Raw genomic sequence first — 15,342 nt, 5'->3', positions numbered from 1 at the left:
TGGCCTCCGGAGGCAGTAGCTATACACCCAATCGTCTGGGTCTCCCAATGGAGCGCCGAAGAAAGGACAGAGGAGCAATTTAGCAACTTTCAAGAAAAAAAAAAAAAAAAAAGGGATAGCAGGACAACATAGACCACATAATTTGTTACCCAGCTTTTTCTAAGCACGCTGATACCCCATATGTGGTCAGAAACCTCTGTTGGGACACATGGCCGGGCTCTGAAGGGAATGAGCAATATTTGAAATTTTGGAAAGCAAATTTGGCTGAAACAGATTGCGAGCACCAGGTTGTATATGAAGGGCCCATAAAGGTACCCAAGCAGCAGAAACCTCCACAACTCACCCAATTTTGGAAACTAGACCCCTTAGGGATTTAATCCAGGGGTATAGTGAGGATTTTGAACCCACAGGTCCCTCACAGTATCTTATAGTATTAAAGGGAACCTGTCACCAGTTTTTTCACTATGAAACCAAACGTGTCCCCTTCTGCAGCTCCTGGGCTGCGTTCTATGAAGGTGCACCTTGTGCCCCGACTCCCCTTGCAGACCCTGAATATAACTTTATAAAACCTGACCGTTAGGTATGCTAATGACCTGCGGTGCTCAGATGGGCATGCTCATTTTCATCTCTTGTCCCTCCTTGTGGCCTTCTTCGCCATCCTCCTTGCATGATTGACGTGATAACACAGCCGTCATCATGCACGCTGCTCGGCCAAATCTCACGTCTGTGCAGTTATTCCCCTGGCTCGCGCAGGTGCAGTTCGTCCTCGCATGAGCCAATGCGGTGTTTGCAATGTGCTGCCAGTGTGAGCCGAGTGTCATGCGAAGATCGCATTAGTAACCGTGTGGCCCCGGCCTAACTGTTCAGCTCGAGTAGACAGCATGAGCTGCTGAGAACAACGGAGTAAACAGATTAGCTGCAGCAATAGCGACATCAGCACTGCACACAACAGACATGAGCAGCGGTGGGAAATCAGCACTGGATACGTCCAGTTCTATAGAGATCACTTTTTAGCGAGCATCTCATTATCATCACAGGCAGAAGTACTGAAAGCGAACACCTACACAGTTTCAGCATCCTCACTCTCTCTGCACAAAGACGTCTGCAAAGATAATACAGCATGCCCAATTCAATGAATACCTCCTGTCTATCATTTCCTGTGTCCCTGTGGATCTGAGCCGTTCATGGCTGAGGCAGTAATATCTCAGTCCAGGCATCGACCATTTGGGGTGGTGCTTTGGAAAAAAGCTGATTTCATAGCTTCCATATAAAAGCAAGTCTGTGGTGACAAGACCACAAGCAACACAATCCTGTAATCACCGCCTCAATCGAATCATTTCAGGCTCAAGAATAAAGAAATGCCCACCATTCCTTTTTTTTGTTGGGTAAAGCCAGTTACTGCAAACTATACATCTCTAAAATAAGAGCTGTAGAAACAAAACCACATGAAGTTTTCAACTAACATTGATAAAGCCGATTCCGTTTAATGTACATTGAGAGAATAGTAAAATACAGTTTGTGAAGACGGCCTTTAAGACCTGAGACTCCTCTCACCTTGTCTCATAAGCATCAGCTGATGCTCATGGCGGGCTGCTTCCATCTCGGCCTCCAGCTTTTCCTTGGCTTCTCGGATGTTCCGGTCCACCTGCTCTCGCTGCTGTTTCTCCATTTCATACAGAGCTTTCCATCTAGAGGAATATTCAAACTCAAAGGTCCCCGGCTGGGCAAACCTAGGAGGCTCCTCTCGCTCCCTGGAAAGAAAGAAAACATTTAACAAATTATTAAACACACTTTACAGCATTAAAAAAGAGAATTTTGTTTACTTACCGTAAATTCTTTTTCTAATAGTTCCGACATGGGAGACCCAGACCATGGGTGTATAGCTTCTGCCTCCGGAGGACACACAAAGTACTACACTAAAGTGTAGCTCCTCCCTCCTAGCATATACACCCCCTGGATAACCAAATATAGCCAGTTTAGTGCAAAAGCTGAAGGAGGACATCCACCCACAAGTAGAGATAGAGCAAAACCCGGAACAATCGGCACCTCTGTCTACAACAACAGCCGGTGAAAACACACGGAACAAGAAAACTGCCAACAGGCAACAGGGAGGGAGCTGGGTCTCCCATGTCGGAACTATAAGAAAAAGAATTAACGGTAAGTAAACAAAATTCTCTTTTTCTTCATCGTTCCTTATGGGAGACCCAGACCATGGGACGTCTCAAAGCAGTCCATGGGTGGGAATAAACAGAAAACTGAGAAGTAGGCAAAACCTAACTTCACAAATGGGCGACAGCCGCCTGAAGGATGCGTCTGCCCAAGCTCGCATCTGCCGAAGCATGAGCATGCACTTGGTAGTGCTTTGAAAAGGTGTGCAGACTAGACCAAGTGCAATCTGACAGACCTGCTGAGCCGTAGCCTGGTGCCTGAAAGCCCAAGAGGCACCGACAGCTCTGGTCGAGTGCGCCTTGATCCCCGGCGGGGGAGGCACCTGAGTACTCTGGTAGGCATCGGATATGGCCGACCTAATCCAACGAGCTAGGGTCGGTTTAGAAGCCGAGAGACCCTTGCGCTGACCTGTGGTCAGCACAAAAAGAGAGGTGCACCGCCTAAGAAGAGCGGTGCGTGACACATAGATCCGGAGCGCCCGCACCAGATCTAAAGTATGCAACGCTTTCTCAAAGCGATGAACAGGGGCCGGACAAAGGGAAGGCAATGAAATGTCCTGGTTAAGGTGGAAAGGAGAGACCACCTTAGGAAGAAAGTCCAGAGTCGGACAGAGAACTACCTTGTCTTGGTGAAAAACCAAAAAAGGTGACTCCGAAGAGAGCGCGGCCAAGTCAGAGACTCTCCTGAGAGAAGTTATGGCCACCAGACAGACGACTTTCTGTGAAAGTCGAAACAAAGAAACTTCCCCAAGAGGCTCAAAGGGGGGTTTCTGTAAGGCCGTGAGGACCAGATTAAGGTCCCAGGGATCCAAAGGCCGCCGGTAAGGTGGAATGATGTGAGATGCGCCCTGCATGAAGGTGCGCACCTGAGCCAGTCGGGCAATACGCCGCTGAAAGAACACTGACAGAGCCGAGACCTGTCCCTTAAAGGAATTGAGGGATAGTCCTAGCTGCAGACCAGACTGTAGAAAGGACAGGATGGTTGGCAAGGAAAAAGGCCAAGGAGCATGGCCGGAAGAATGACACCAGGACAGGAAAATTCTCCAAGTCCTGTGGTAAATTTTTGCCGAGGAAGACTTCCGAGCCCGAGTCATAGTGGAGATTACTTCGGGAGGAATGCCGGAAGCCGTCAGGATCCAGGACTCAAGAGCCACGCTGTCAATCTGAGAGCCGCAGAATTCTGGCGGAAAAACGGACCTTGAGAGAGAAGGTCTGGGCGGTCCGGGAGATGCCACGGCACCTCGACGGACAGACGGAGCAGGTCTGGGTACCAAGCTCGCCTGGGCCAGTCTGGGGCGATGAGTATGACCAGACGGCCCTCCATTCTGATCTTGCGCAGGACTCTGGGCAAGAGAGCTAGAGGGGGAAACACGTAAGCCAGACGAAACTGGGACCAATCCTGAACCAGCGCGTCCGCTGCAAAGGCCTGAGGATCGTGGGAGCGAGCCACGTAAACCGGGACCTTGTTGTTGTGCCGGGATGCCATTAGATCCACTTCCAGAGTGCCCCACTTGCGGCAGATCGACCGGAACACTGAATGATGCAGAGCCCACTCGCCGCTGTCCACGATTTGACGGCTGAGATAATCTGCCTCCCAGTTTTCCACGCCTGGGATATGGACTGCGGATATGGTGGACTTGGAGTCCTCCGTCCACTGAAGGATGCGTTGAACCTCCAACATTGCCAGGCGGCTGCGAGTCCCGCCCTGGTGATTGATGTAGGCAACTGCTGTCGCGTTGTCTGACTGGACTCGAATGTGCTTGCCCGCCAACAGGTGGTGAAAGGCTACGAGAGCTAGGAGCACAGCTCTGATTTCCAGCACATTGATCGAGAGGACTGATTCGGACGGAGTCCAAATGCCCTGTGCTCGGTGGTGGAGAAATACTGCTCCCCAGCCGGAAAGACTGGCATCCGTGGTGAGGATCACCCAGAACGGGGTCAGGAAGGAGCGTCCCTGAGACAGAGAGAGAGGCCGAAGCCACCACTGAAGAGAGCTCCTGGCTTGTGGCGACAGAGCCACCAACCTGTGCAAGGAAGAAATCCGCTTGTCCCAACAGCGGAGAATGTCCAGCTGCAGAGGACGCAGATGGAACTGGGCAAAGGGAACCGCTTCCATTGACGCCACCATCTGACCCAGCACCTGCATAAGGTGCCTGATGGAATGACGGCGGGGCCTCAACAGAGAGCGCAAATCCAGATGGAGGGACTGCTGCTTGACTAAGGGCAGCTTGACAAGTGCCGGCAGAGTTTCGAATTGCATCCCTAGGTACGTGAGTTCTTGGGTCGGGGTCAGAGTGGACTTGGGCAGATTGACAAGCCACCCGAATTGAACAAGAGTGGCGAGAGTGAGCGAGACACTCCGCTGACAGTCTGCGCTGAATGAAGCCTTGACAAGGTCGTCCAGGTAAGGAATTACTGCCAACCCCTGGAGGTGCAGAACCGCAATCACTGCTGCCATGACCTTGGTGAATACTCGAGGGGCCGTGGCTAACCCGAAGGGGAGAGCCACGAATTGGAAATATTCCTCTCAGATTGCAAAACGTAGCCAACGCTGGTGCGAAACTGCAATTGGCACATGCAGATAGGCATCTCTGATGTCGATGGATGCCAGGAAATCCCCTTGGGTCATTGAGGCAATGACTGATCGCAGAGACTCCATGCGAAAATGCCGCACCTGAACATGCTTGTTGAGAAGCTTGAGATCCAGGATGGGCCGGAAGGAACCGTCCTTTTTGGGGACTAGGAAGAGATTTGAATAGAAACCTCTGAACCGTTCCCTGGCGGGAACCGGTACAATTACTCCGTTGGCCTGCAAGGATGCCACGGCCTGAGAGAAGGCGGCGGCCTTGGAGCAGGAGGGAGTTGACAGAAAAAATCTGTTTGGCGGGCTGGAAGAGAACTCTATCCTGTAGCCGTGGGAGATGATATCCCGCACCCACTGGTCGGAGACGTGTTGAAACCACACGTCGCCAAAGTGGGAGAGCCTGCCACCGACCAAGGACGTTGCTGGCTCAACCAGATAGTCAAGAGGAGGCTGCCTTGGTGGCAGCAGCTCCTGCGGACCCTTGTGGACGCGGCTTCTTGTGCCAGGTGGGCTTCTGGTCCTTGGCAGAGTTAGTGGACGAGGCCGAGGGCTTAGAGGATGACCAGTTAGAGGAACGAAAGGAACGAAACCTCGACTGGTTCCTGCCCTGGACAGGTTTCCTGGCTTTAGTCTGTGGCAAGGAAGTACTCTTCCCGCCAGTAGCCTCCTTAATAATTTCATCCAGCTGTTCACCGAACAGCCTGGACCCAGCAAATGGGAGCCCAGCAAGGTACTTCTTTGAGGAAGCATCCGCCTTCCACTCACGAAGCCACAAGATCCTGCGGATAGCGAGGGAATTGGCGGAGGCCACCGCAGTGCGGTGAGAGGCCTCCAGCATGGCAGACATGGCGTAGGCTGAAAAGGCTGAAGCCTGGGAAGTTAAAGCAACCAATTCAGGCATAAAGTCCCTAGTGAGGGTATGCATCTCCTCCAGAGAAGCAGAGATGGCTTTGAGAGCCCACACTGCTGCCAAAGATGGGGAGAACGAGGCCCCTGTCGCCTCATAGACAGACTTGGCCAGGAGGTCAACCTGGCGGTCAGTGGGATCCTTGAGTGAGGTGCCATCAGCCACAGATACAACTGTCCGGGCTGAGAGTCTAGACACCGGAGGGTCCACCTTTGGTGAGAGAGCCCACTCCTTGACCACCTCTGGTGGAAAAGGAAAACGGTCATCAGAACCACGCTTAGGAAAGCGTTTGTCAGGAAAGGCTCTGGGCTTGGACACAGTGGCCTGAAAACTGGAGTGGTTAAAGAACACACTCCTTGGTCTCTTAGGCAAAGTAAACTGGTGCTTTTCTGCCAGAGAGGGTTGCTCCTCTGATACTGGCAGATTGAGGTCCAGTACAGTATTAATGGACGCAATCAAATAACTAACATCTGCATCCCCCTCAGTCAGATCAATGGGGCACATGGAGGTAGCGTCCGAGCCCCCAGTAAAGACATCCTCCTCGTCCTGCGAATCGGCTCGTGAATCAGAGCCGCGGGACGAGGAAGGAGAGGGGTCCCTGCATTTCCTTTTAGGAGGACGGGGTCTGGGAGCAGATGAAGAATCCTCTGTGAGCTCTGGAGAACGAGCTGAAGCAGCAGGGGCACCCTGTGAAGGGGGCTGATGCATGCTCAGCAGAGTCCGGGACAGCTCTCCCATGGAGTCAGCAAAGGACTGGGAGATAGACTTAGTAAACAATTCTACCCAAGCCGGGGGTTCAGTCACCGGGGCCGGAGCAGCCTGAGGGACCACTGGGGAGACTCCAGGCTGAGGCACCACCATGTTAGAGCAGGCATCACAATGAGGATATGTGCTCGGTTCAGGCAGTACGAGCTTACATGCAGTGCATATTTAGTACAGCCTTGCAGCCTTGCTCCTAGTGTGAGACATGCTGCTGAGGTGGGTGCTCTGCAGTAAGAACACACTCCTTCAGAATGACCCCCAGAGAGTGTATAATAAAGTCCACAACCAGAGGTTGTGGCTTACCAGACCGATTTGTGTGCCCTCCGGATCCCACAGCTCAGACCCCCAGACAGGTTGCAGAGATGCAGCAGCCAGCGCCGATCAGTGTAAGAACGCTGATAAAATGGCGCCGGAGCGAGGAGAGGGGGCAGGGCCTAGTCCAAGAGCGGGAACCGGAGGGCCAAGGGGATATACAGGGGAGGGAAACATCTCCTCAGAGAGGAGTGTCCTCCCCTCTGCTGAACGGCCGGTGGGCGGCGCCGCACTGTCCCTCTGCATGACTGACATGCAGGGGCAGTGAAACCGAAAGTAGGCCGCAGCTGAAGCCGGGGACTAGATTTTACAATTCGGCCGGCGAGCAGGCACCCTCGGCGCGGTTCTCAGGGGAAAACCAGAGAACCGGCCGGAAATGTCACCAAAATAACTAACACACTCTCCCCAACAATAAAAAATGCAAGGGACCCCCTGACAATAACGTCTCAAATACTTAGCTTGAGAGACGCAGGGCCAGGTCCCTGAGGGATGAGTGCTCCGTCCGGCAGGGTCCTGAGAGGGCTGCGGATGGAGACCGGTCTCCTGCAAAGCAGTGAGAACCGTGCTGGCTCCCACTTCAAGCCAGAGCCCGAGGGATGGTGAAGGAGTGCGGCATGTAAAGGCTCCAGCCTTGTAATCAACCTTAACAGCACCGCCGACACAGTGGGGTGAGAAGGGACATGCCGGGGGTCCAGCTTGGACCCGCTTTTCTTCCAACTCTTTAAAATCAAAAATCAGATGAGAATGCATGTGTGATCCTCCTGAACACAAAGCTTTGAACTGGCTATATTTGGTTAACCAGGGGGTGTATATGCTAGGAGGGAGGAGCTACACTTTTTAGTGTAGTACTTTGTGTGTCCTCCGGAGGCAGAAGCTATACACCCATGGTCTGGGTCTCCCATAAGGAACGATGAAGAAAGGGAATTTGCCAGTAGGAGCAACCCTCCTAAGCCATCTTTATGGGCAGGTAGGTCTTAGGAAGCTGAATGAAGGGAATTTTGTTACTTACCGTAAATTCCTTTTCTTCTAGCTCCAATTGGGAGACCCAGACGATTGGGTGTATAGCTACTGCCTCCGGAGGCCACACAAAGCATTACACTAAAAAGTGTAAGGCCCCTCCCCTTCTGGCTATACACCCCCCGTGGGATCACGGGCTGCTCAGTTTTAGTGCTAAAGCAAGAAGGAGGAAAGCCAATAACTGGTTTAAACAAATTCAATCCGAAGTAACATCGGAGAACTGAAACCGTTCAACATGAACAACATGTGTACCCGAAAAAACCAAAAATCCCGAAGGAAACAGGGCGGGTGCTGGATCTCCCAATTGGAGCTAGAAGAAAAGGAATTTACGGTAAGTAACAAAATTCCCTTCTTCTTCGGCGCTCCATTGGGAGACCCAGACGATTGGGACGTCCAAAAGCAGTCCCTGGGTGGGTAAATTAATACCTCAAGTTAGAGCTGCAAAACAGCCCTCCCTTACGAGGAGGCAACCGCCGCCTGCAGGACTCTTCTACCTAGGCTGGCGTCCGCCGAAGCGTAGGTATGCACCTGATAATGTTTGGTGAAAGTGTGCAGACTCGACCAGGTAGCTGTCTGGCACACCTGTTGAGCCGTAGCCTGGTGTCGTAATGCCCAGGACGCACCCACGGCTCTGGTAGAATGGGCCTTCAGCCCTGATGGAACCGGAAGCCCAGCAGAACGGTAGGCTTCAAGAATTGGTTCCTTGATCCATCGAGCCAGGGTGGATTTGGAAGCCTGCGATCCTTTGCGCTTACCAGCGACAAGGACAAAGAGTGCATCCGAGCGGCGCAGGGGCGCCGTGCGGGAAATGTAGATTCTGAGTGCTCTCACGAGATCCAACAAATGCAAATCCTTTTCATACCGATGAACTGGATGAGGACAAAAGGAAGGTAAGGAGATATCCTGATTGAGATGAAAAGAGGATACCACCTTAGGGAGAAACTCCTGAATCGGGCGCAGCACTACCTTGTCCTGGTGAAAAACCAGGAAGGGAGCTTTGGATGACAGCGCTGCCAGCTCGGATACCCTCCGAAGAGACGTGACCGCTACCAGAAAGGCCACTTTCTGTGAGAGTCGAGAAAGTGAAACATCCTTCAGAGGCTCGAAGGGCGGCTTCTGGAGAGCAACTAGTACCCTGTTCAGATCCCATGGATCTAACGGCCGTTTGTACGGAGGGACGATGTGACAAACCCCCTGCAGGAACGTGCGTACCTGAGGAAGTCGTGCTAGACGCTTTTGAAAAAATACCGATAGCGCTGAGACTTGCCCTTTAAGGGAGCCGAGCGATAAGCCTTTTTCCAAACCAGATTGCAGGAAGGAAAGAAAAGTAGGCAATGCAAATGGCCAGGGGGACACTCCCTGTGCCGAGCACCAGGATAAGAAAATCTTCCACGTTCTGTGGTAGATCTTAGCAGACGTGGGCTTCCTAGCCTGTCTCATGGTGGCCACGACCTCTTGAGATAATCCTGAAGATGCTAGTATCCAGGACTCAATGGCCACACAGTCAGGTTCAGGGCCGTAGAATTCAGATGGAAAAACGGCCCTTGTGACAGTAAGTCTGGCCGGTCTGGTAGCGCCCACGGTTGGCCGACCGTGAGATGCCACAGATCCGGATACCACGACCTCCTCGGCCAGTCTGGGGCGACGAGCAAGACGCGGCGGCAATCGGACCTGATCTTGCGTAGCACTCTGGGCAAGAGTGCCAGAGGGGGAAACACATAGGGCAGCTGGAACTGCGACCAATCTTGCACTAAGGCGTCTGCCGCCAGAGCACTGTGATCGCGAGACCGTGCCATGAAAGTTGGGACCTTGTTGTTGTGCCGGGACGCCATTAGGTCGACGTCCGGCCTTCCCCAGCGGCGACAGATTTCCTGAAACACGTCCGGGTGAAGGGACCATTCCCCTGCGTCCATACCCTGGCGACTGAGGAAGTCTGCTTCCCAGTTTTCTACGCCGGGGATGTGAACTGCGGATATGGTGGAGGCCGTGGCTTCCACCCACATCAGAATCCGCCGGACTTCCTGGAAGGCTTGCCGACTGCGAGTCCCGCCTTGGTGGTTGATGTATGCCACCGCTGTGGAGTTGTCCGACTGAATTCGGATCTGCTTTCCTTCCAGCCACTGCTGGAAGGCTTGTAGGGCAAGATACACTGCCCTGATTTCCAGAACATTGATCTGAAGGGTGGACTCCTGCTGAGTCCACGTACCCTGAGCCCTGTGGTGGAGAAAAACTGCTCCCCACCCTGACAGACTCGCGTCTGTCGTGACCACCGCCCAGGATGGGGGTAGGAAGGACCTTCCTTGTGATAATGAGGTGGGAAGAAGCCACCATTGAAGAGAGTCCTTGGCCGTCTGGGAAAGGTAGACTTTCCTGTCTAAGGACGTCGACTTCCCGTCCCATTGGCGGAGAATGTCCCATTGAAGTGGGCGCAGATGAAACTGCGCAAACGGGACTGCCTCCATTGCTGCCACCATCTTCCCCAGGAAGTGCATGAGGCGTCTTAAGGGGTGCGACTGGCCTTGAAGGAGAGAGTGCACCCCTGTCTGTAGTGAACGCTGCTTGTCCATCGGAAGCTTCACTATCGCTGAGAGAGTATGAAACTCCATGCCAAGATATGTTATAGTGATTGGGTCGGTGACAGATTTGACTTTGAAAAGTTGATGATCCACCCGAAAGTCTGGAGAGTCTCCAGCGCAACGTTCAGGCTGTGTTGGCATGCCTCTTGAGAGGGTGCCTTGACAAGTAGATCGTCCAAGTAAGGGATCACCGAGTGTCCCTGAGAGTGCAAGACTGCTACCACTGCTGCCATGACCTTGGTGAAAACCCGTGGGGCTGTCGCCAGACCAAATGGCAGGGCTACGAACTGAAGGTGTTCGTCTCCTATAACGAAGCGTAGAAAACGCTGGTGCTCTGGAGCAATCGGCACGTGGAGATAAGCATCTTTGATGTCTATTGATGCTAGGAAATCTCCTTGAGACATCGAGGCAATGACGGAGCGGAGAGATTCCATCTGGAACCGCCTGGTTTTCACGTGCTTGTTGAGCAGTTTTAGGTCCAGAACAGGACGGAAAGAGCCGTCCTTTTTTGGCACCACAAACAGATTGGAGTAAAAACCTTGACCTCGTTCCTGAAGAGGAACAGGGATCACCACTCCTTCTGCCCTTAGAGAGCACACCGCCTGCAGAAGAGCATCGGCTCGGTCGGGATGTGGGGAAGTTCTGAAGAACCGAGGCGGAGGACGAGAACTGAACTCTATCCGGTACCCGTGAGACAAAATGTCTGTTACCCACCGGTCCTTGACCTGTGGCAGCCAAATGTCGCAAAAGCGGGAGAGCCTGCCACCGACCGAGGATGCGGAGAGAGGAGGCCGAAAGTCATGAGGCAGCCGGCTTGGAAGCGGTTCCTCCGGCTGCTTTCTTTGGGCGTGAGTGAGCCCGCCAGGAATCTGAGCTCCTCTGCTCCTTCTGAGTCCTTTTGGACGAGGAGAATTGGGCCCTGCCCGAACCTCGAAAGGACCGAAACCTCGACTGTCCCCTCCACTGTTGAGGTTTGCTTGATCTGGGCTGGGGTAAGGAAGAGTCCTTACCCTTGGACTGTTTAATGATTTCAGCCAATTGCTCACCAAACAGTCTGTCTTGAGATAATGGCAAACTGGTTAAGCATTTTTTGGAAGCAGAATCTGCTTTCCATTCCTTTAACCATAAGGCTCTGCGTAAAACCACAGAGTTGGCGGACGCCATTGACGGACGGCTGGTAGAGTCCAAGACCGCATTGATAGCGTAAGTCGCAAACGCAGACATTTGCGAGGTCAAGGACGCCACTTGTGGCACTGATGGACGTATGACAGAGTCCACCTGCGCCAGACCAGCTGAAATAGCTTGGAGTGCCCACACGGCTGCGAATGCTGGAGCAAACGACGCGCCGATAGCTTCATAGACAGATTTCAACCAAAGGTCCATCTGTCTGTCATTGGCATCTTTAAGTGAAGCCCCATCTTCCACTGCAACTATGGATCTAGCCGCAAGCCTGGAGATTGGGGGGTCCACCTTTGGACACTGGGTCCAGCGTTTGACCACGTCAGGGGGAAAAGGATAACGTGTATCCTTAGGACGTTTGGAGAAACGCTTATCTGGATAAGCATGGTGTTTCTGGACTGCTTCTCTGAAGTCAGAGTGGTCCAGAAAAGTACTCAGTTTACGCTTGGGATACCTGAAATGGAATTTCTCCTGCTGTGCTGCTGCCTCCTCCGCTGGAGGAGAAATATCCAGCAGCCTATTGATGGCCGCTATAAGATCATTCACCATGGCGTCACCATCAGGGGTATCCAGGTTGAGAGCGGTCTCAGGATTAGACTCCTGATCACCTAGCTCTGTCTCATCATACAGAGAATCCTCTCGCTGAGACCCTGACCAGCGTGATGACGCCGAGGGTCTCTCCCAGCGAGCTCGCTTAGGCTGCCTGGGACTGTCGTCCGAGTCAGAGCCTTCAGCCTGTGATGCCTGGGACCCCCTTGGAGCACGGATTAGTTCCAACTGAGGGGGACCGGGGAACATTGAATCAACAGTGCCCATGGTCTGAGTGACCGGCCTGGGCTGCAAAGTTTCTAGAATTTTTGTCATAGTCACAGACATCTTATCAGCAAAAACTGCAAACTCTGTCCCCGTCACCGGGGCAGGGTTCACAGGCGTCTCTGCCTGGGCCACTACTAGCATAGACTCCGGCTGACGAAGTGGCACAGGGACCGAACATTGCACACAATGGGGGTCAGTGGAACCTGCCGGTAGATCAGCCCCACATGCGGTACAGGCAGCATATAAAGCCTGTGCCTTGGCACCCTTGCTTTTTGCGGATGACATGCTGTTGTCTCCTCAGAGCAATATAGGGGTATAAGCCAAGAAGCGACCGTACAGTGCAATATATAGGTACAGACAAAAGTACACAAAACAACACTGTGGCACTAGTGGGGTCAGCACCTAGGTGCTGCTTACCGCCCGCTTAACAGCGGGTGTGTGGTCGCCAGAATCCCCTGTCTGGGTCTCCCAGGGCTATGTCCGTTCTCCAGCTCAGACTGCGTGCAGGAATGGCTGCCGGCGTCCTGTGAAGAGGGGCGGGCCGTGGGCGTGCTGCAGACAAAGAGCGGGAAACTGGCGTCCCACTGTGCCCAGTGAGAGGGCTGGAGTATGTAAATAAGACTCCAGCCCTCGGCGCTGACTATTGTACAGCGTCTCTCCCCTTCCCTGACTGACAGGGCTGGGGGCGGGAACGAAACGTAACTAGGCCGCAGAAGCCGGGGACTAGATTTATAAGCGCTGCCGTCGTAAAAGCACGGTCGGCGCGAAGTCCCCGGCGCACCACAAGTCTCAGCCGCGCCGCAGTCTCCGGGAGCGGCCGGCGCGGTAGTTCCCCACACATAAACTCACTCAGCTAAGCTGCAGTGAGTATAACCCAAGCGCGCAGCGCTACTGTCCCCGGCGCACTAGAACACCCAGCAACGCTGGAGTGTGTCTGTGCCTGTCTGTACGGGGACACAGAGTACCTGAATGTTGCAGGGCCTTGTCCCTGACGGTACCCAGCTCCGTATCCAGCAGGATCTCCGGGTCTGTGGATGGAGCCCGGCCTCAGAGCCTGGAGGCCGGTAAGATCCCACTTCACCAGAGCCCTCAGGGGGATGGGGAAGGAAAACAGCATGTGGGCTCCAGCCTCCGTACCCGCAATGGGTACCTCAACCTTAACAAACACCGCCAACAAGAGTGGGGTGAGAAGGGAGCATGCTGGGGGCCCTTTAGCATGGGCCCTCTTTTCTTCCATCCGATATAGTCAGCAGCTACTGCTGACTAAACAGTGGAGCTATGCGTGGATGTCTGACCTCCTTCGCACAAAGCTTGAAAACTGAGCAGCCCGTGATCCCACGGGGGGTGTATAGCCAGAAGGGGAGGGGCCTTACACTTTTTAGTGTAATGCTTTGTGTGGCCTCCGGAGGCAGTAGCTATACACCCAATCGTCTGGGTCTCCCAATGGAGCGCCGAAGAAAAAATGATCCCTTAATATCTGAGATATCATGATATAATCCAGAGAATTCCACATTTTTAACCAGTAAATGGGCTGTTAAGATCTATGGGCCAGACACCAAACTTCATGAGAATGTCTTAACAGCTTATTGTTAATGAATGAGAGCAATACCAGTGTGAGACATGTAATGACTGACAGTTATACTTAGCAGAACTGACCTTTGTCTCATTACAAACCACATCCACAGCTGCAGTTGGCCTATCCTAGTGCTGTCAGCTCAACTGCAGAGCTGTGCGAGATCTTAACACCTCTCCAGCTTTCATCTCACAGGGCTCACTCATTACAAACACATCTGCAGTTGTAGTTCTCCTCTCATAGTGCTGTCACCTCGTCTGCAAAGCTGTTCCAGATTTCAATTAATACTTCTCCAGCTTCCATCTCACAGGTAGCCAGTGGGAGGGGTTGAGGCAGTACAGCAGAATCTTATTAAAAACACATCTGCAGTTGTAGTTCTCCTCTCATAGGGTTATCAGCTCTGCTATATGGCTTCTCCACCCGCACTGGCTCTGAGAGGAAAACTAAAAAGTTTGTTGCAGTCAGCCACAGCTCTGCAGCTGAGCCGATAGCAGAAGAGGTGTAGCTGCAAATGTGTTTGTAATGAGAGAAAGTTCAGCTCTGCTGTACGGTGTAAAAAGTCTTGCAGACATCCATTCAACATGGTTTGAATGAGGACAGCAATGCACGGACTGGTCATGGGTCACCCAACCAGAGCGGGGCGGCTTCATGTATCTTTATATCTAAGCAGCGAAAACAAAATAAGAGCAAAAACTGGCCACTTTTGACCTGTAGACAGGTCCTCTTTAAATGGAATCTGTGAGCAGGATTTTGCTACCTCATCAGACTGCAGCATGATGTAGAGCGACCTTTAATGAAGAGGCACGCACTTTTCTTGCTTGCTACAGTTTTGATAAAATCCCATGTTTGGACACATCGCTGTGTTTGACACTGTGTGACAGGGTCACAGTGACTGCTGAGATCGTTATACAGATCGCTACTGCGACCTGTATCGTTGCTGCATCGTTGGCAAGGTCTGACTGTGTGACATCTCACCAGCGAACTCCCAGCGACTTACCAGCGATCCCTATCAGGTCGCATCGTTTTCGGGATCGCTGGTAAGTCGTTGTGTGTGACTGGGTCTTAAGTCACACAGAGCTCAGTAATATGGAGGACTACCTGCCAGCAGGTATAGGCTATGTGCGCACGCTGCGTTTTTTTGACTCTGCGTTTTTGGCCGATAAAAACGCAAAAAAAACGCATCCGCATCAAAAAAAGTTGTCACAAAACGCATGCGGTTTTACCGCGATTTGGTGCGTTTTTGGCTGCGTTTTTGATCTCTGCGTTTTGCTGCGTTTTTCCAATGCATTGCATGGGTGGAAAACGCAGAAAACGCAGGAAAGAATTGACCTGGCCATTTTTTTTTTCAAGCTCAAAAACGCAGCTTAAAAAAAAAAGTTGTGTGCGAACAGCAAAAATGAAAACTCAGACTTTGCTGGGGAAGCAAAGTCATGCAGTTTTGAGGCCAA

At 52.5% G+C, this 15,342-nt stretch overlaps 1 protein-coding gene across 4 annotated transcripts in view; it reads right to left on the bottom strand.

Annotated features, from left to right (window-relative positions):
* PSPC1 (paraspeckle component 1) overlaps nucleotides 1–15,342 on the bottom strand; it is a 177,741-nt gene that overhangs the window by 120,258 nt on the left and 42,141 nt on the right. For all 4 annotated transcript variants that reach the window (XM_075337406.1, XM_075337408.1, XM_075337405.1 and 1 more), the window contains exon 4: nucleotides 1,555–1,751. In XM_075337406.1, coding sequence (XP_075193521.1) covers nucleotides 1,555–1,751 — 197 coding nt within the window. The remainder of the gene's footprint in view (nucleotides 1–1,554; nucleotides 1,752–15,342) is intronic.

The sequence above is a fragment of the Anomaloglossus baeobatrachus genome, chromosome 2 (genome assembly GCF_048569485.1).
Source record: "Anomaloglossus baeobatrachus isolate aAnoBae1 chromosome 2, aAnoBae1.hap1, whole genome shotgun sequence".
Classification (NCBI taxonomy): Eukaryota; Metazoa; Chordata; class Amphibia; order Anura; family Aromobatidae; genus Anomaloglossus; species Anomaloglossus baeobatrachus.
Note: the sequence above shows the minus strand (reverse complement) of the source record. Positions and strands in the feature narration are given on the sequence as shown.